The sequence below is a fragment of the Entelurus aequoreus genome, linkage group LG04 (genome assembly GCF_033978785.1).
Source record: "Entelurus aequoreus isolate RoL-2023_Sb linkage group LG04, RoL_Eaeq_v1.1, whole genome shotgun sequence".
Classification (NCBI taxonomy): Eukaryota; Metazoa; Chordata; class Actinopteri; order Syngnathiformes; family Syngnathidae; genus Entelurus; species Entelurus aequoreus.
This window is the reverse complement of record NC_084734.1, coordinates 53,281,609-53,303,543: the sequence shown is the minus strand read 5'-3', so window position 1 is coordinate 53,303,543 and position 21,935 is coordinate 53,281,609. Positions and strand designations below refer to the sequence as shown.

Below are 21,935 nucleotides of genomic sequence, written 5' to 3'. Positions count from 1 at the left end.
ATTATTACATTACTTCATAAAACTACTGTAGTTTATACTACATTCTATTGCATTGTTTTATACAATATTTATTATCTAAAAGTTTGTTTTTCTTTTTAAAAGGCATGATGTCATGGTAAAATTGTGATGTTTTGGTGGGCAAGCACTAATTAATTAGATTTTTATTTATTTCAAACGGAATTTCACAATACACTTTTTTTTAAAGGTCCAATCTGCATCCCAGCTAGGGTTGTCCCGATCCGATATTTGGATCGGATAGGCCGCCGATATTTGCCAAAAAATGCGTATCGGCAAGGCATGGGAAAATGCCAATCCAGATCCAGTTTTTTTTTTAAATTCCGGTCCGTGTTTTCCAACGCACCGATTTAAATAATACATTCCACTTTTCTGCTGTTCCCTAATTTCAGTTCCGCATTTTCCAGCACACCTTCAACACATCCACAGGTCTGTGTCCTAACCGTTAAGACGGCCATGTGAATTAAAAGTTACCGGTAAAAATGTCAGCTGTCTCTGTGCGATATAGAAAATGAGTATATCGTGATATTGGAGTATACGTTTTCACGCAGTTGCTTTTAGCTGCTGGCATTACACGACAGGCTCTTCTCGCTCTTTCCTGTGTCTCCTTCTCACACACAGCAAGCGCACCTTCTTACATACGTCACATATTGTCACGTCATACGTCACATACGTATACGCCCTCGCGGAGCAGAGAGGTAGCAGCATGGCCAACGTTAGCTGTGATGTTAGCGCAGCCGTGCGAGTGGTAATACGAATGAAGGAAGAATTAATTAATTCCCCCAAAAAACAGCAGGGGGTCCATCGTCTGGCGGTGGTTTGGCTTCAAGTGGGAATATGTCGAACAGACAACCGTAATTTGTCAAGTGTGGAGCAAAAGCGTTGTTATAAAAAGTAGCATTACTGCTAATATGTAGCATCATTTGAAAAGTCCCCTGCTAGAGAATGAACAGTATGTGCTTACTCTGCATGTCAACATCTCCGTTCGGTGTCACACGCCCACACCATCAAAATGCCGAGGCAAACATTTCCATATCAATACCGTATGAAAAAAATAGTGATTTTTTTAGTTGTGATTTCCTTCTCTGCATGAAATGAGCATATATTAATGCAGTATGAAGAAGAATGTTTTAATGTAGACACATAGAATCATCATACTGCTGTGATTATATGCATCAAGTGTTCATTCAAGGCTAAGGCAAAATATCCACATATATATCATGTATCGCGATATGGCCTTAAAATATTGCGATATTAAAAAAAGGCCATATCGCCCAGCCCTAGTTCAATGATGCCATTTCTGTTTGTCATGTATAATTTTGTCTATTTTGTGTTTATCCTTGAATAAACAGGTCCGTTTCTTGTTACCAACCATTGTGTATTATTCAAACTCACCTAATTCAGCTGGCTAGTTGTTATCAAGAGTACTAAAACCCTTTTCAACATGAATCTGACTCCTTAGTAGGCTAAATAACTTTAAACTTTAATACATGCTCGGATAGGCCAGTATCGGCCAGTATCGGATCGGAAGTGCAAAAACAACATCGGTATCGGATCGGAAAAGCATCTATTAAAGTCGTATCCCGAGGTACCACTGTTGCTGTATGAACAAAAGAGGTCTTTATAGATGTACATATATGAATATCAGAAAGGCTACAGTAAGTGTAAAACGTATGTGGTCCATTATTTCCGTCAATCCATTCTCTCCTTATGACGAACAAAGAAGTTTAGGATGAAAACAGTAAGTGTGCTCCAGAAAAAGGCTGTAAATGTGCACTTAACTGGAATTCTAACAAAAGACTGACAGTTCACTTCAGGCTGATTTCAATCACGTTATTCAAGCCGCTATTAACTTTATTAATATGATTTTTTTAATTCAAACTCGGATTAAGATGTCATTTACTAGATTTACTCATGTTATTTTTGACTGAAGTCGGCCTAGGATTACAACTGGCTGTCAATTATACAAGATAATGGTCTTAAAAAAATGTATTAGTTGCCTGCCGGTTCCAGCCTGGGCTGCCTTACTGGATCGGTTGGGCCTGGGGCCGTGGATTTTGGGCACTGGGGAAGGTCCAGACTAGCCTGGGTCTTTGAATTAGAGATCAATCTAACCTGGTAGTTTGATGGTTCATGGACCTCTTCCCGGAGGGTGGCTGGCTGCCTGGTGGGGTCTGCTCGTGGTGCCCTTCGGGGGCAATGGTGAGCTCTCGGGTGGAGTGACCCTGCCTGCTGATAAGGTGGGGCGTGTGGTTGGGCGGGCAGAGTTCCTGTGCTCTCTCCTCTCTTTATTTACCCCCACCATACTACTACTCGCACAACTATAGGCCCTTTTCCACCAAAAGTTCCAACCAACTTTTGGTTCCTGGAACTAAAGGTTCCCGTAGAAGTGTGTGGTTTGTGTTCCCACCACATTTCACATTTCAGGGTAGTTTATACAAATCAGGCTGATGACGTATGGAGGAGTGGTTTAGTATATTACTATACTGATACCATTGTTACGGCTCAGACCCCTGCAGTCTGTGCGCACCTTGGGACACGCCCACGGCCGCGCAAATCCAGGGACGCGCCCCGCGCATCTCCGCCCTGCAGCAGCCGCCAGCTGCAAACACTCACCGGCTATCTGCACACCTGAGACTGATGAGGGCGGGCCGGATAAAGGCAGGGTGGACCCAAGGATCGGCGCGGGAACTTAGTTTTCTCATGGTGTACCGTAAGCGTCAAGCTTTATGCTCTATTCTTGTTTTCCTCTCCGTGGCTTACTTGTCCCTTGTTTTCTCCCGTGTCCCCATAGTACCCTACGTCGCCTGGACACTGAGCTGTGCGTCTCACTTTTCCCTGGATCTCCCCCTGTGTTTTGGACTGCCTTCCTCGTTTCCCGACTCCTCGCTCACCCCCGGACTCTGACGTCTCTCTCTGCCCCACGGACCCCTCGCGCATCTTAGACCCCTTTTGCCTTGCCCTCTTTGGACTTGTCTACTTCCTCATTCAACATCACGGTAATACACAACAGCTAACTACACACAGTATTACATCACACACTCTTGTATTTTGGTCACACACTCCATTCTATAGTTTAGTTGTATTGTTGTTATTATTATATATATATATATATATATATATATATATATATATATATATATATATATATATATATATATATATATATATATATATATATATATATACATATATATATATACATACATATATATATATATGTATATATATATATATATATATATATATATATATATATATATATATATATATATATATATATATATATATATATACATATATATATATACATACATATATATATATATATATATATATATATATATATTAATATATATATAATAAATAATTGTACATACTTACCCCTGGTGTCTGTTTGCCGTCACCTCCCTTAGTCCAACCATAACAACCATGTGACTAAACAGACAATATTAGGTCACAGTTATTTTACTAAAAAGTAAGTAATCGAAATACAAATCAAAATACAAATCAATCGTATATATAAAACGATATGATTTATATAATTAAGTGTAACGAATTGTTCATAAAAAGTCAGGCTTTTGTCCGCAATGTCCTACAGTCAGAAAGTTGTCCTCTCTGTAAATGATCAATTCATGAGTTTCAGGCGATTCCCTTTGGTCAATTTAATCTGTAAATAACAATATATAAATAATAAAGGTCAGTGTTTCTCTCACTTCGACAACACAAACACATTGGCTTTAGCATTAGCTTTTTAGCATTAGCATTCTGTTCACTCGAGTTGAGGCTAACAACTACACAAATAGAGTGTCACTGACTGCTTTTACAACATGTAATTAAGCAAATAGTTAAAATTTGATGTTATTCAGATTTGTTCCACTCGTGTGCTTCCTCCTTTTTTCCACAATGAAGTCAGAGTAGTAAGCATTAGAGGTCGCCGCTTTGTGTCCAGCTTCATATTTCTCTGTAAATACGTTTAAAAGAGTTTGCCACTTCTCATAGCTTGGCGCATCGAAAAAAGGTTTGTAAAAATAAATAAACAACAATAAACTGAATATAGTTTAAACGGCTGAGTAAAAACACCATCATAATTCCACTGATCAGTGTTCTTCAGCACACAGATGCCCCACAAAAGTTGCTGCATTTTAAAAGCTCCTTTCGTTCTTCTTTCTCTCCGTTGTCAAGTTTGTTGTAATAGAAATAAACAAGAAATAAAAAATTAATAAGTTGCTGCGTATATTCTGATGAAGGTCGTGGATTTCAAAAATACGTTTTAGGAACTCCCCCAACTGTGTTCAACCAATCAGCGTGCAACTGCACATCCTGCCCCCGAAAAGGTTCCTTGCTAAGAGGAACTCAGAGAGAAGTAAAAGTACCCGGGTAGTTTTTGGTGGTAACACAGGGGGAAGTTCCTGCAGTAGAAAACAGCCTATTGGGACCTTGAGAGGCAAGCAGCACGGTTGGGATGTGACCGATATAACATGGGGACAATGGAATGCCCCCTTTGCCTGTCATCCCACAAACAAGGGCCTGCTCAGTGCTGCGTGTGTTGGCCTGTATTTGGGGGCTACCTTTCGGCGGGGGGCATTCTTGCCGTCCACTGCCTGTCCCTGGATGGGCCTCTCTATGTTCATTCCCATGTTCGCCGACCAAGTACAGGAACTGGAAGCATGTCTAGAGGTGGCGTGGCTCAGATGATAGCACAGACATCCACAAACTTGAGAGTTCCTGGTGCGAATACAGCTTCCGCCACCCGAGTCACTGCCATTGTGTCTTTGTGCAAGACACTTCATCCATCTTGCCCCCAGAGCAGTCCACACTGCTGATGAAGGTGAATTAATGTTTGGTGGTAGTCGGAAAAGCCATAGGCACCAATTGGCTGTCTACCCAGGGCAGCAGAAGGTGGTAAGCTACAAATGTAGTTTACCACCATTATCTGTAAATCTGGAATGAATGGATGATGGGTTCTCAGTTTCATGTGCTTTGAGTCACAAGAAAAGAGTGCTATATAAATCTAATCCATCATCATCATATCTGACCGAAACAGGACTACACTAATGGGCAAGAAAGTAGAAGCTAGCAATAAGCAACCACATTCCACGATTAGTTCCCTGCTACTTCTGCACTTGATGCTTATCTGCCCCCCCAGCACTACACAAACAGGCGATGAAATGGATGTTGCTGCCTTTTACCCTCTCTATCTACAGACTATGTCCATGTGACCGTTGATATTCTCGATCATTGTTTTCCTCTTTGTCTGTCCCCTCTTGAACCATGTATCGTTGGATAGCTTAAAAAATAAAACTGCAAGAAAACTTGAACTGAAGGAGTATATCATACTCATCTGCCCTGGCAAAATAAACATACTGAAATCCTGCCCAAATATGATCGTGTCCTTATTGTGGGTGATTTTAATATTCACACCTGCTGTCCAGACGAGTCGCTTCCCAGGAGCTTCCTGAATGTAATTGACTCTTTTAATTTCGTACAATCTGTATGTGGTTCCACACATGAACGCGGGCATACACTCGATTTAGTGCTCTCGTATGGTTTGTGTGTTTTTAATTTGGACATTTGCGACGCTGTGTTCTCTGATCATATGCCGATCCTGTTTGATATTCCCACTCAGTGTCCGGTTAAATTGTGCGCTCCGCCTCAACTCTCTCGCATGTTTAATTTTTCGTCTCCTGCTCTGTTCTCCTCAATTTTTTCAACTCTTTGTGAGGATAATTCTGCTATTTTATTTTCCCATGGCACAAAATAACACGGTTCAACGTCTTATTGACTGCCTGCACGACATCAAAGCCTGGCTTTCAGCTAACTTCTTGAGCCTAAATGAAGACAAAACAGAAGTTATGTTGTTCGGTCCAAGTCGCTCCCCCTCCCCCAACGTTGACCTCGGCACTCTGACCCCGTATCTCAGCCACTGTGTCACAAACCTGGGGGTAAAGTTCGACTCAGATTTTAAATTCGAAAAACAAATCAGCAGCGTCGTACAAAAAAGTTTTTTATCAATTACGCCAAATAGCGAAAGTGAAACCGCTTCTATCAGGACATGATCTCGAGAAATTAATCCACGCCTTTATCTCGACTCGTTTAGACTACTGCAATGCCCTGTATGTAGGCATTAGCCAGGCCTCCCTCGTCCGCCTGCAGCTCGTGCAGAACTCTGCTGCTCGTCTGCTAACACAGACCCGCAGACGTGAGCACATCACCCCTATATTAGCGTCCCTTCACTGGCTCCCTGTGCGTTACAGAATCAATTTTAAACTCCTTTTATTTGTCTAAACAACCTCGCGCCAACATATCTCTCCGACCTTCTTCAGCTTTACTGCCCTACCCGATCCCTAAGATCAGCCGATCAGCTGCTACTGACGGTCCCGGACACAAGGCTGAAGCTTAGAGGTGACAGAGCTTTCGCTGCTGCTGCTCCCAAGCTCTGGAACGACCTACCTCTGAGTGTTAGACAAGCCTCCTCTCTTCCTGTTTTTAAATCTCTCTTAAAAACATACTTTTATTCCATGGCTTTTAACACTGAGTGATACCCATCCTGCAATGGCGCCCCATAATACACATGCTGTGAACCTGTTTTTATGTTTTTATATTTTATTTATTAATTTTTTATCGTGTTCTGTTTGTGTTGTGTTGTGTTTGCTCGGTTCTTGTATTATTTTTAACCTGCCCATTGTACAGCACTTTGGCTACCCTTGTGGTAAATTTTAAATGTGCTTTATAAATAAAGTTGATTTGATTTGATTTGATACTGTCTATCTGTACTGCATGATTAAAGGCCTACTGAAATGATTTTTTTTTATTTAAACGGGGATAGCAGATCCATTCTATGTGTCATACTTGATCATTTCGTGATATTGCCATATTTTTGCTGAAAGGATTTAGTATAGAACAACGACGATAAAGTTTGCAACTTTTGGTCGCTGATAAAAAAAGCCTTGCCTGTACCGGAAGTAGCGTGACGTGGCAGGTTGAAAGGCTCCTCACATTTCCCCATTGTTTACACCAGCAGCGAGAGCGATTCGGACTGAAAAAGCGACGATTACCCCATTAATTTGAGCGAGGATGAAAGATTCGTGGATGAGGTACGTTAGAGTGAAGGACTAGAGTGCAGTGCAGGGCGTATCTTTTTTTGCTCTGACCGTAACTTAGGTACAAGGTCTCATTGGATTCCACACTCTCTCCTTTTTCTATTGTGGATCACGGATTTGTATTTTAAACCACCTCGGATACTATATCCTCTTGAAAATGAGAGTCGAGAACGCGAAATAGACATTCACAGTGACTTTTATCTCCACAACAATACATCTGTGAAGCACTTTAACTACGTAGCAAACGTGATAGCATCGTGCTTAACTGCATATAGAAACAAAAGAAATAAGCCCCTGACTGGAAGGATAGACAGAAAATCAACAATACTATTAAACCATGGACATGTAAATACACGGTTAATGCTTTCCAGCCTGGCGAAGGTTAACAATGCTGTTGCTAACGACGCCATTGAAGCTAACTTAGCAACGGGACCTCACAGAGCTGTGCTAAAAACATTAGCTATCCACCTACGCCAGCCAGCCCTCATCTGCTCATCAACACCCGTGCTCACCTGCGTTTCAGCGATCGACGGAAGGACGAAAGACTTCACCCGATCATCCGTGCGGTCTGCGGCTAGCGGCGGCTAGCGTGTCTGCTATCCAAGTCAAAGTCCTCCTGGTTGTGTTGCTACAGCCAGCCGCTAATACACCGATCCTACCTACAACTTTCTTCTTTGCAGTCTTCATTGTTCATTAAACAAATTGCAAAAAATTCACCAACACAGATGTCCAGAATACTGTGGAATTTTGAGATGAGAACAGAGCTTTTTTGTATTGGATTCAATGTGTCTGCATACTTCCGTTTGAACGATTGACGTCACGCGCATACGTCATCATACATATACGTTTTCAACCGGAAGTTTAGCGGGAAATTTAAAATTGCACTTTATAAGTTAACCCGGCCGTATTGGCATGTGTTGCAATGTTAAGATTTCATCATTGATATATAAACTATCAGACTGCATGGTCGGTAGTAGTGGGTTTCAGTAGGCCTTTAAGTAGCCTGACAAAACAGGTAAAAAAAAAAAAAGATTTGGTGTTAGACCAACACAATACCAAACTCTCAGAGGAAAGAGCGTATGAGCTGAAAAAGTAAATAATGTATAAAGATTTTGCCAATGCCACTGAAATACACTGAAATAAATCCTATATGATTAAATATTACTCTCACACGGACCAGGCCTTTTGTAGGCAATGCTTCTGTAAAACTTCGTAGCACAGATGACCTTTTTATTGCTTACCTGAAAGAAAAAGAAGGCCTGGCCGAACCAGTAGTGCATGATGGTGGTCTGTGCCGCATCGTAGTGGAGCTTCTTCCAAATGAACTGAGCCATCAGCGTTTGGACCAGGAGACAGCAGCACAGCACTGGCAGGTTGTGAGCACGGAACAGCAGTGACACCAACAAGACCAGGCCACTGTATATCTCCCACAATCCTCTGTTCTTCAGTTTGGAATCAGCTGTGATGATTTGGGATCGCAGCAAGTCCTTTGTTCCCGTGAAGAGGATACCCAAAACGAACACATATACGAAGCGTGCTTCCACAGTGCCCCTGAAAGAGAAAGACTTCGTCATTCCTGATAGCATGTCAACAAGAATGATTGCAATGGTTTCTTCTTCAGGGAATTTTGTTCAGAGTGAATGGAATTTGTGGTATCAAAATCAAAATGTACTTGTGTGAGTATTAAAAAAAAATCCACTATAAAAATCAATCAATCAATCAATCAATGTTTACTTATATAGCCCTAAATCACGAGTGTCTCAAAGGGCTGCACAAGCCACGACATCCTCGGCTCAGATCCCACATCAGGGCAACAAAAAACTCAACCCAATGGGATGACAATGAGAAACCTTGGAGGGGACCGCAGATCTGGAACCCCTACTGGCTACTACTATATGTTAAGTAAAAAAATAGTCCAGTAAAAAAAAAGGAATAACATATATCATGTTTTGTAAACAATAACAAATATAATACAATGTGTAGAGTATATAGTGCAAACACTAACACCCTCCCCGGATTGCTAATAATCAAATGTAAACAATCAAATGCAGATACTTTTTCTTATGCCTTCTGATCTCTCTCTCTCTCTCTCTCTGTCTCTCTCGCTCTCTCTCTCTCTATGTCCACTACTTGCTGTCCATATCCTACCCCCCCCCCCGCCCCCCCACACCCCTGATTGTAAATAATGTAAATAATTCAATGTGATTATCTTGTGTGATGACTGTATTATGATGATAGTATATATGATAGTATATATCTGTATCATGAATCAATTTAAGTGGACCCCGACTTAAACAAGTTGAAAAACTTATTCGGTGTTACCATTTAGTGGTCAATTGTACGGAATATGTACTTCACTGTGCAACCTACTAATAAAAGTCTCAATCAATCAATCAATCAATCGACACAGCTGCACAATCAAATATAATCTTGGTTACAATATATTAAGTTGTGAAAATGGAATACAATCACGACATTCATTCTTTTCACGTCACAATCACTTATTCATGATTCACGGTGTTCCTCCCAGACTGAGTTGAGATAAAATCAATAATTCAAATCAAGAGACAGGTCAACAGAATGAATGGCCTAAAGGAAACACACTTCAGGTCTTACTATGTTACACTCTTGTGTGAGCAGACTTATGTTCAGTTATGACAACACACAAAAAACAGAACTGTTCCGTTAAAACCGAGATTTCAAAGTAAAGATGTAGTATTTTGCAAACATACAAGAAATATCAAGTCCTGGGGTTTGAGAATAGGCAAGTTGCTATGCATGGCTAATGTGCTCTTGGAGTTTTCTGCCCAAACTAATTATGCTCCTAATTAGTAAAACATTAGAAAAAAAGTCAACTTTAGAGAAAATCTGCATTTTAACTTAAAAAACAGAATTTCTGGAGATCTATTAAGTTTCGATCTAACATAAATAAATAATGGAATACAATTACAACCAAGAGCTGCATCTGAATATAAGGAGTACCAACAACTGATTGTGCATCTTTAAAAATACAAATGGCAATCCAGGAATCTGCATTTAATTTCTATGCAATTATACTTGCCCAGAAAATGGTACCTTTACAATAAATGCTTTTGACAATGATAAACTTGCTAAAAACATGCTAAACATGCTTACTATTTCAAAACCGATTGAGAAAAAATAATGACCACTGGGCGTTAAAAGGCACTGAAGGTAGCTAGTGCTTGCATTTTCAATGTACTGCTTGGAGGCAACAAGGCTATTTGTATTCTCAGAATAGCACTGCATGAACATTTGACCAAGATGAAAGGGCTTCATAAAAGCTTCGGTATGAATGTACATTAACCAACAAAGGCGAAGTGAAGTGAAGTGAATTATATTTATATAGCACTTTTTTCTAGTGATTTTAAACGCTTTACATAGTGAAACCCAATACCTAAGTTCCATTTAAACCAAGCTGTTACAATAATAGTTATGGACGTATCTGCACTTTTAAAGCAAACAGATAACATGATTGAAAACATAATTTCTACAAACCAAATACCCAAAGTTTTTAGATATTTGTTGAATGATTAGAAATATCAATAAGGAGAGATTGTTAAGAACTTAAATGCTGCTGTAAAAATAGCAGTACTTTGGGAAACAAGTGCCCCAGCTTTTTAGCTTTTCGGGATTTGAGCGATCTCTCGGCTAATTGTTAAGCTATGGATTACAAACAAAAATAAAGTTAAGATCCTCCATAAGATTCGACCAAAATATATCGTCTTACTTGCTAGCATTTAGCTTATAGCTAGAGATCGAAGTAACTTGGGAAGGAAGAAATTAAGTGTGAAGCACAGTGCTAAGAAGAAGTGGATGATATTCGTTGAATTAAAGAAATAAATCATTAAGAGCTGACCGAGTGTGTAGTTAGCTAACTCGGTGAAGCAGTTGGAGTTTAGCACTGCAAGTCTGCAGCACAGCGATGCAGAATAAGTTGATAACGCCATTCAAGAGTGTTAAAATAATATCTAAACAATGGACATTTATCCACGAAAAAATTAAAAAGCTGCGAATGGTGGGTTTGACAGAGAAGGAGATACTGTATAAGTCCACTCTCCAAGGTAAATACTGCACATTATTATTATATTATTTGATAAAACTAATGTAATGTAGTTGTTTGTACTACATTGAATTGCATTGTTTTTCATACAATATTTTCTATCTAAAAGTTTGTTCTTCTTTCTAAAATACACATCACACGCTAAAAAGGTGCTTCCAAAACGGAATAATTATATTTGTATTAATTTCAATGGGGAACATTGTCTTGAGTATGAGTATTTTGGGTTACAGGCGCCGACTTAGGGCTGGGCGATATATCGAATATACTAAATGTATTGCGGGTTTGTAGAAAATGACTATTTCGTGAGTATTCGAGTATATGTTCTCATGCAGTTGCTTTTAGCTGCAGGCATTACAGTACAAGCTTATCTCACTCTTTCTTGTCTCTCCTTCGCACAGAGAGATAAAATAAGCGCACCTTGTTACATACGTCACATACTGTCGCGCGTGCAACGTCATACGCCCTCGTCGAGCAGAGGTAGTGGCATGAGTAAAGTTAGCTGTGGCAGGTGGTGCAAGCGGAACGGTGCGAGTGGTAATACGAGAGAGAGGAGGTGCCAATCTGGTAACAAATGGAGGAAGAATTAATTCCCAAGAAAAACAGCACGGGGTCCATCGTCTGGCGGTGGTTTGACTTCAAGCGGGAAGATGTTGAACAGACAACCGTAATATATCAAGTATGCGGCAAAAGCGTTGCTACAAAAAGTAGCAGCACTACTAATTTGTAGCATCATTTGAAAAGTCATCCGCAAGAGAATAAGGAGTGCTTGAAACTCTGCATGTCAACATCTCCGGCCAGAGATGCCACACCTAACAAAATGCCGAAGCAACCAGCATTGACCCAATTAAGCCTGGCGTCTTCCATTTCCAGATCAACACCGTCTGAAAAAAATAGTCAACAACAGAAGGAGATAATGTCCGCAGTAACCTACCACATAGCGAAGGACATACATTATTTGATTTCCTATTATGCAGCTAATTTTTATTTTACAGTTTTTGAAATATCTTGTGTGACATCATGCACTAAAGTGCACTTTATTTGTTTTAAACTATTGTAGTGGCGTTCTGTACACAAAGTGCACTTTAATTTAGTGTTGTTTTGATTTGTCATCTTAGTGACATCCTGCGCAAAAGTGCACTAATAGCTTGTTTTAAAATGTCTGACAATCTTGCACTTTCTGTTTTGAAATGACATGAATGTTTGTGCCACTGCTTAATAACTGTTTAATAAATACAGTTTTGGTATATTGACTTAGTTGTGATTTCCCTCTCTGCATGAAAGTTTAAAATGAGCATATTTTAATGCAGTATGGACAAGAATGTTTTAATGTAGACACATAGAATCATCATACTGCTGTGATTATATGCATCAAGTGTTCATTCAAGGCTAAGGCAAAATATTGAGATATATATCGTGTATCGTGACATGGCCTAAAAATATCGAGATATTAAAAAAAGGCCATATCGCCCAGCCCTACGCCGACTCAGACCAATTAAACTTGTATGCCTTACAAAAATGAAACTATTTTGAATGTCTGCTTCCAGTCAAAAGCTATCGAGTAAAGTGCCATCTCCTTACCAGCAGGATGTCGTCAAAGCTGCAAAAGTACTACAGGGTAATGGCTGACCCTCAAAGAGCTGAGCAAATATTGGACATGTATTATTAATACGTGTGTTTTATGGAAGCTGTTACAAGAGAAGAAGCAGAGCAATACATTCCATAAAGCACTTCCTTTCATATTCACAATGTGGCAGATATTGTATTCATCATTAATGTATGCCATGCAAAAGGAGAAGCTCTTGGTAAAAAGAGTTATTGATTTGATCAGTTTGTATAAGCACAGCACATTATGGTGAAAAATAAGCAAAGCAACTATTACCACAAGAGTGGTTTGAGGATGGTGAGCAATATTATAAACCATTAGAATTAAGTGTTAAGCATGTGCTTCTTTATCACACAAGTAGTAATAATCAGACACAATACGCTCTAGCAATAGCAAGGGAGGTACAAATCTTCATGGCTGGGAAGCATTACGTTTTGATATTTTCAACGCTCTCATCTCATTTGGGCAATAATGGCTATTTGCCACTTATGTCATTAAACTTAACTGCTTCTGCCCCAAAATGGCTGCAGTTATTTCCACTCTTCACTGCCAGATTCATGAATATTTCCTGACCGCTTCTATCGGCCATTATGTGCCAACCTTCTCTTCCCTCTCCATCACTTATACACAGTATAACTTATACACAGTATAGTGGGTTGTATATATACAACCCACTTTCACTTCCTGGACGGACAATCATACTTGACAGAATCACTATACTGCAGACCAATGTGGTAACATTAGAGGTGTGACGGTACGCCATAATCATCTTTTCTGGACGAAGTAGCTTGGGAGTGGGAAGTCTGGGCTTCTCTGCTTAGGCTGCTTCCCCCACGTCCCGACTTCGGATAAGCGGAAGAAGATGGATGGATGGTGTGGGAAGCAGATCAGAATCACATCCATATTTAAGTGTTACTTCTTTCTAAAAACTCCTATAGTCATATTTACATCAGCTAATGTCTCGTGTGGTACAAAGTGCTTGGATTCGAGTGTCCTTGGTTAGAGTCAGAGCGCTGTTTATTCTCTTTGTTGAGACTGCCATTACATTCCTAAGATAAGGAGCACAGCTAGACTGGGGAAACAGCAGGTGGGGAGGGAGGAAGGAGAAAATCACAGCACTTCCGAGAGTTGGAAAAGAGACCGAGCTAGACCAGGCGAGGGAACGCGGGTGTGCTGGATTGGTCTCACGTTTGTCCTCTAAGCTTGGAGAATAAACCACAAAATACCAATTACTGCCTGTTGATTGAATATAAACATCAGCTTATTGCCATGAAAAGAATCTGGGAGAGACTAGCAATTTGAATTCCCCATTGGAGGAATGCTGGTCAACGCAACAATTTGGGGGCTTCGTCCGAGATGGCACGCTGTTGATTGATGACTTCTTGCAATCTTCTGGACAGACTCAAATGGCCAATACAAGGTGAGCAGAGCCTTTTTATATAAAATCTGCTTTAGGAGTCTGTCCTGAAGTCTGTAAGTCAAACACTGTTTTGTAATCCCAGGCACAGATTGGTGATTTTGATAGATTGATTGCATTTTTGCCGAGCCTGCCATTGCATTAAAATTGTAAATAAGTGGTCAACTCAGGCCATTGTGTCTCGATTACCGTGACGGGCAGTTTCATTGACGAGTGAACTAATAGTTGGGTGTAGCTTACCCTGGGAATTTGGTCGTCCCTTAATGAGTTTGGGTTGCAAGATCCCAGTGAGATAAGACACTAAAACGTAAGGAAGCGGGTTCAAAGATCCCAGTGAGATAAGACACTGAAACGTAAGGAAGCGGGTTCAAAGATCCCAGTGAGATAAGACACTGAAACGTAAGGAAGCGGGTTGAAAGATCCCAGTGAGATAAGACACTAAAACGTAAATAAATAGACACATGGCCTTGGAGTGTGACAGACAGGAATGTGATGGCGGTCGGGGAAAAATGTGATTAATCATTACTGTGTAATGATCAATTGAATGGACGGTTGTCGACAATGGAACTAGCAGGTAGAGGAAAGAAAGAAAAAAAAAAAAAAAAAGGAGAACGTTCCTTGAAAGGGTTAAGAGGGAGTTTACAATACTCGAAAAGTCGTGAACTCAAACGTCTGGTAAAATAAAATAAAAATAAAAATAAAAAAGTGACTGGAAGTTTTATGGTAAAGTGAAACGCAGAGAGTGTGCTGCTGAGTGTGAGTGTGTGTGTGCGGGAGTGCTTACGCGTGCTCGTGTGTGCTGCTGAGTGTGTGTGTGTGTGTGTGCGGGAGTGCTTACGCATGCTCGTGTGTGTGTGTGCTGCTGAGTGTGTGTGTGTGTGTGCGGGAGTGCTTACGCGTGCTCGTGTGTGTGTGTGCTGCTGAGTGTGTGTGTGTGTGCGGGAGTGCTTTCGCGTGCTCGTGTGTGTGTGTGCTGCTGAGTGTGTGTGTGTGTGTGTGTGTGTGTGTGTGTGTGTGTGTGTGCGCTGGTGAAAATGGAACACTCAGGGAGAGAATTTAAGAGTTTGGCGTATGATAAAAGTAAACGGGGATTACGTGGAAAAACGAAATGCAGCAAAAGAACCGATGATTAATGAGAGAATTGACTGATTGTTTTTTTGTCTGCCGCGCATGCGCAAGACAATTCAAACGACCCGCCCAGACTTTGACTAGGACACCGCCCCCTACTCCAGTGACAAGAGAAGGAGGTATTAAAACGCCCCCTCTAAGATTAATCCTGCCTCCGAAAATTAACCCCTTGTACACGTCTGACCATTTTCTCCGGCAGACATTTTTGACACATGACATTAACACTTTGGACATACTACAATATAAGTCTCTTGCCGATGCATACATGCAAGCCATTGTTGACCTTGCTTTCCCACCTGTACCTCCGGGAGGGAACCTTTGGCCAAACACTTTGGCCAAAGTTAACCCTGATATACACGGTGCCAAAAACAATATATGGCAGGACATTTTATTCATTCCATGCAAAATAGGGCTAATGACAGAGCAACAAGGAAACGACTACTTAAAGGCCTACTGAAATGAATTTTTTTTATTTAAACGGGGATAGCAGATCTATTCTATGTGTCATACTTGATCATTTCGCGATATTGCCATATTTTTGCTGAAAGGATTTAGTATAGAACAACGACGATAAAGATTGCAACTTTTGGTATCTGATAAAAAAAAGGCTTGCCCCTACCGGAAGTAGCGTGACGTAGTCAGTTGAACATATACGCAAAGTTCCCTATTGTTTACAATGATGGCCGCATGAAGTGAGAGAGATTCGGACCGAGAAAGCGACAATTTCCCCATTAATTTGAGCGAGGATGAAAGATTTGTGGATGAGTAAAGTGCAAGTGAAGGACTAGTGGGGAGTTGAAGCTATTCAGATAGGGAAGATGCTGTGAGAGCCGGGGTGACCTGATATTCAGCTGGGAATGACTACAACAGTAAATAAACACAAGACATATATATACTCTATTAGCCACAACACAACCAGGCTTATATTTAACATGCCACAAATTAATCCTGCATAAAAACACCTGCGTGTTTGTTATGCTAGCTCCTAGCTCCTCTGCTAGCTCCTAGCTCCATAGAACACGCCAATACAATTCAAACACCTGATCAACACACACAATCACTCAGCCCAAAAGACCGTTCACCTAACCCAAGGTTCATAAAGCTTATATATTTTTAAAAAGTTACGTACGTGACGCGCACATACGGTCAAGTTATCAAATGTTTAGCAGCCAAGGCTGCATACTCACAGTACCTGATATTCAGCTGGGAATGACTACAACAGTAAATAAACACAAGACATATATATACTCTATTAGCCACAACACAACCAGGCTTATATTTAATATGCCACAAATTAATCCTGCATAATAACACCTGCGTGTTTGTTATGCTAGCTCCTAGCTCCTCTGCTAGCTCCTAGCTCCATAGAACACGCCAATACAATTCAAACACCTGATCAACACACACAATCACTCAGCCCAAAAGACCGTTCACCTAACCCAAGGTTCATAAAGCTTATATATTTTAAAAAAGTTACGTACGTGATGCGCACGTACGGTACGGTACGTGTTATGCTAGCTCCTAGCTCCTATGCTAGCTCCTAGCTCCATAGAACACGCCAATACAATTCAAACACCTGATCAACACACACAATCACTCAGCCCAAAAGACCGTTCACCTAACCCAAGGTTCATAAAGCTTATATATTTTTAAAAAGTTACGTACGTGACGCGCACGTATGGTACGGTACGTGTTATGCTAGCTCCTAGCTCCTATGCTAGCTCCTAGCTCCATAGAACACGCCAATACAATTCAAACACCTGATCAACACACACAATCACTCAGCCCAAAAGACCGTTCACCTAACCCAAGGTTCATAAAGCTTATATATTTTTAAAAAGTTACGTACGTGACGCGCACGTACGGTACGGTACGTGTTATGCTAGCTCCTAGCTCCTATGCTAGCTCCTAGCTCCATAGAACACGCCAATACAATTCAAACACCTGATCAACACACACAATCACTCAGCCCAAAAGACCGTTCACCTAACCCAAGATTCATAAAGCTTATATATTTTAAAAAAGTTACGTACATACGCAAAAAAAAGTTGCGCACATACGGTCAAGCGATCAAATGTTTAGAAGCCAAAGCTGCATACTCACAGTAGCACGTCTGCGTCTTTGTCATCCAAATCAGTGAAGTGAAGTGAAGTGAATTACATTTATATAGCGCTTTTTCTCAAGTGACTCAAAGCGCTTTACATAGTGAAACCCAATATCTAAGTTACATTCAAACCAGTGTGGGTGGCACTGGGAGCAGGTGGGTAAAGTGTCTTGCCCAAGGACACAACGGCAGTGACTAGGATGGCGTAAGCGGGGATCGAACCTGCAACCCTCAAGTTGCTGGCACGGCCGCTCTACCAACCGAGCTATACCGCCCCAAATCAAAGTAATCCTGGTAAGAGTCTGTGTTGTCCCAGTTCTCTACAGGCGTCTGTGTATCGAAGTCAAAAGTCCTCCTGGTTAGAGTCTCTGTTATCCGAGTTCTTCCATCTTGACTGCATCTTTCGGGAATGTAAACAAAGAAGCGCCGGCTGTGTACTGTTGTGGCTGACTACGTTCGAAAAATACGTCCATTTCGCACCGACAACTTTCTTCTTTGCTTGTTCAGCTTCCTTCTCCATAATGCAATGAACATGATTGAAACAGATTCACGAACACAGATGTCCAGAATACTGTGGAATTATGAAATGAAAACAGAGCTTTTTCGTATTGGCTTCAATGTGGAAGGCATATACGTGTTCGCCGGTCTACGTCACGCGCATACGTCATCCTCAGAGGCGTTTCGAACCGGAAGTTTAGCCGCAAATTTAAAATGTCCCTTTATAAGTTAACCCGGCCGTATTGGCATGTGTTATAATGTTAAGATTTCATCATTGATATATAAACTATCAGACTGCGTGGTCGGTAGTAGTGGGTTTCAGTAGGCCTTTAAATTACAGATCGCTGAAGATAAAAGGTTAAAAGAACCGGAAGGTCAAAGATCAGCTAGGGTATATTCAGCAGTGGGTGACCTTGCTTTTGAGTTCCAACAGGTGGAGGAAAGAATCCTCAACAGACGTGCGGTTGGACTCGGGTGGTGGACAACACGATGCTTCAAAGCCGGTCTGGGGTAGACACTGTTTCGGCTGTGACCAGCCTGGTCACTGGAGTCGTGACTGTCCGAACATTTCCGAACAGGAAAGGTTTCGTCGTGCCAACAAACGAACGCAAAGGCGTGTAAGAGGACGCCCACATCAGGAGCCGCAGCAGGAAGTACCGACAGGACCCCTGCTGGACATGAGTGTCAACGGACAATTTTATCAGCCACCCATTCGATTCTGAATGCAGAGGTACCAAAAAAACTGTGTGCTTCCTCTTTAAAGGTCGAAGGCTTCGCTGGGGTCACAAGAAGGTTACCTGTCACCAAACCACTTCCGGTTCAGATTGCTGGACCTCCTTTACAGACTGTACCCTGACATTCAAATCGCAAAGAAGGAACATTCCTGGTGTTACCTGACGGCTCAACCACCCAGCTGCAACACCACTACCAAGACTCCTCCATGAGCTCATACCACAGCCTGCAACAACAGGAATGGCTGACATCCAACTGCTCTAACAGTGAAAACCCTGACTGACTGAGATGCTTCCGTGTGTTCTGCCACCCGACTCGCCATATGTTATGATTATTTATATATGTTGGAACTCAAGGTGTGGCTGCTCATGTTGACCTATTTTTGCAGCAGCTAGCATGGTATAAGATGGACACAATAGTGTCCCACATTGTTCACTTGCTCTCTGTCTCGCCTACAAAACCAAAGAACTTAGGTCCAATGATAAGACACGGCGTAGCTGCCAAACATTACACCGACACCCAAATACCACATTTTCAAAAGATTAGGTTTAGCCCATAGTGATGTTAAACACATTACTATGGGCTGCACTTTAGACACCTGTAGGCTACGAGGAGCTAGCAGCTACACAACAGCTGAGCTAAAACGACACATTACACATTTAAGCATATCAAACAATTATAGTTGCTCATTACATACACATAGTCGTCAAGACAGAAGTCTGATAGAAAGTATTCAGTAGTAAATGTGTCTGCATCATTCAACTTTCTACAACATGAGCTTGACTTAATGAATTATTGGGGCCACCAGGTGTGGTAAAATTTCAAAATACTATTGCTAAAGCATTCGCCACAAGGGTAGTATTTTTCTAGTATTGGTGACAATATATATATATATATATAAGCATATTTTGTTACTTTCACCATATTGAATAAGTTACATAAAAGTTAGGGTTTAGTTGAGTTTGAGTTATTTGTGATATTGCTAAGGGGTCCCCTACCCTAACAACACCCCCCAGTGGATCATAGAGGCTGAAGAGACAATCATTGACCTCAAACATGACCTGTCCTCCGCTACTTGACTATTAGCTGACCTTTTTCTTAGATGTTTCTGAAAGTGATAGTATGACTAACACAGTCCTTTTTTCAGAAACAGAAGGGGGTGAGGTGAGTGAGGGTGGAAACAGACTCCTTGGAACAAAATCGACAATAATCAGACTCTGACACATTCTTTGATTTCACTGATATGATCAATACGGTACAAGGGAAAGGTACGTACTGACTTGTGTTGACAATCACAGTGGTTGGCCGGAATCAACAACAACCTCAAAAGAGGATGCAATATCAGTAATTAAATGACTTGTGAATGACCTAGTACCCCGACATGGTTTCCCCAAAAAGATTAGGTCAGACAACGGCAACCATTTAAAAAAATACTCACTTAGCCTTGGTCGAAAAGGCTTTCGGACTAGAACACAGGTTTGGGGTACCATCCTCAGTCCCAAGGTAAGGTTGAAAGGATGGACCAGAACATCAAAAACTAATTGGCTAAAATCTGTGCACAGACCAAATTGAATTGGATTGACATGTTGCAATTAGCGTTAATGATCATTCGAAGGTCTGTGAATAAAACAGTTTTACAGCCCTTTGAGTTTTTCACCCTATGAGCTGCATACAGGTCAGCCATTCACAGGACCAGCAGCCCCCATGGAAGGAGGACTCAGCGTAAAACCAAAATGGTATTTTACACAAAAAATTGCAGAATTTGTGTGCCAGTTCTTCTGTACAGATTCCCTTCCGCCCGCTGAGAGGGTCAAGATCAAGGTCATCAAACGCAAGTGGACGGAGCCCAGGTGGACTGGTCCCTTCTAGGTCGTAGAACGGACGTCCCACGCCCTTCGACTGGCTGGTAAAGGGGACACCTGGTACCACCTCTCCCTCTGCACTACTGCTGAAGAACCTGACAGATTACCAGCGGATGTCATTGCTGACATCGCCACAACATCTGCCCCTTTGACCCCCTCGCCACATCATCTGCCCCACAGCCCAGGAGACGAGAGAGATTTTCTACCTACATTACTCTTTTCAACTTCTATATTGTATATCCTTGTGTGAGACCAATCCAGTATGCTAAATGTTTCTTAGTTTTTCTTGCTTGTTTTCAGCATAACTATATGTGTCGTTACATTAAGTGAAAAGTTTGATGTTTATCCCCGTTTTGTTACCTAAATTACTCTGATATTGATAGACGAAAGGCAGGATGTTACACCCGACTAGTATTCCCTGACGGACTGGTGCTTGGGCGTGTTCTACTGTCTTTGTGTCTCAGTTCATCCTTCCTGACGACAGTGACTGACAAGTGTCTAAGAACATACAGCGGACTTTAAATAGACTGGGTCAAAGGGGATAGCAAGACTTATTTTTTGACCTGTGCAGTGTGATTAAGTACGGGGGACACAATAGCTATTACCGTGGTAATAACCTCTATATTTGTTACGACCCAACCCTGAACCATTGGTGTCGGATGCAGACAACATACTATGGTAAGTGGTGCCCATCGTCCCTTTTATGTTGTTTTGGGGGTTGACCTGACTGATACAGACTCTAAAGGAATTATTAAAATTAATGTCCTTGAGAGAGCGTTAACTACCTCTACACCCTCTGTAGCACCTAATGTACCACCCCACCTCGGTGGTGTTTCAAAGGCTCTCACATCTGTGCGTGCTAATGACATCACCACCGAAGGCCTGGTAACTTTGACCTTAGGAGCGGGTGCAGACAACCTGTGGCTCAGGTGGATGCCAAAACCTGGGTGACTGTGTTGCTTCTTCCGCTGGACGTCCCTTTTCCCACACTTACCCCGCCCCTTTTAAGTTGACTGACATGTGTACCCTTCTGTTGACAATGCCACCCGACTTCTTCCCTTTGTGGCCCAAAAGCTGAATTACACGCGTTTTCAAATTACAGGAACCTCTTCGTCCCCCAACAAATTGGGTGAAATTAACCGTTACTGGTGCACCACACTGATAGATGGCTCTAGGATAGGCCCTTGGGCACGAGCTGACTTATTCTGGTGTTGTGGAGAGCACAAATTGTACATTAGAATCCCGACGTCAGCCGTTGGGCTTTGTGCTATGGTTAGACTGGTGACCCCAGTCACCAAATTAACACCCCTTGGAACTCCTGTTTCAGCGGCCTCTCTAACTCCCCGCCGCCGTTGAGACTAACCAACCTGACTCGTGACGCAGTTGAGGGAC

The 21,935-nt window shown here is 41.5% G+C and overlaps 1 protein-coding gene across 1 annotated transcript in view; it reads right to left on the bottom strand.

Moving 5' to 3' along the window:
* pigg (phosphatidylinositol glycan anchor biosynthesis class G (EMM blood group)) overlaps positions 1-21,935 on the bottom strand; it is a 141,598-nt gene that overhangs the window by 20,088 nt on the left and 99,575 nt on the right. Inside the window, exon 11 of the mRNA XM_062045297.1 lies at positions 8,360-8,669. Within this exon, the coding sequence (XP_061901281.1) occupies positions 8,360-8,669 (310 nt within the window). The remainder of the gene's footprint in view (positions 1-8,359; positions 8,670-21,935) is intronic.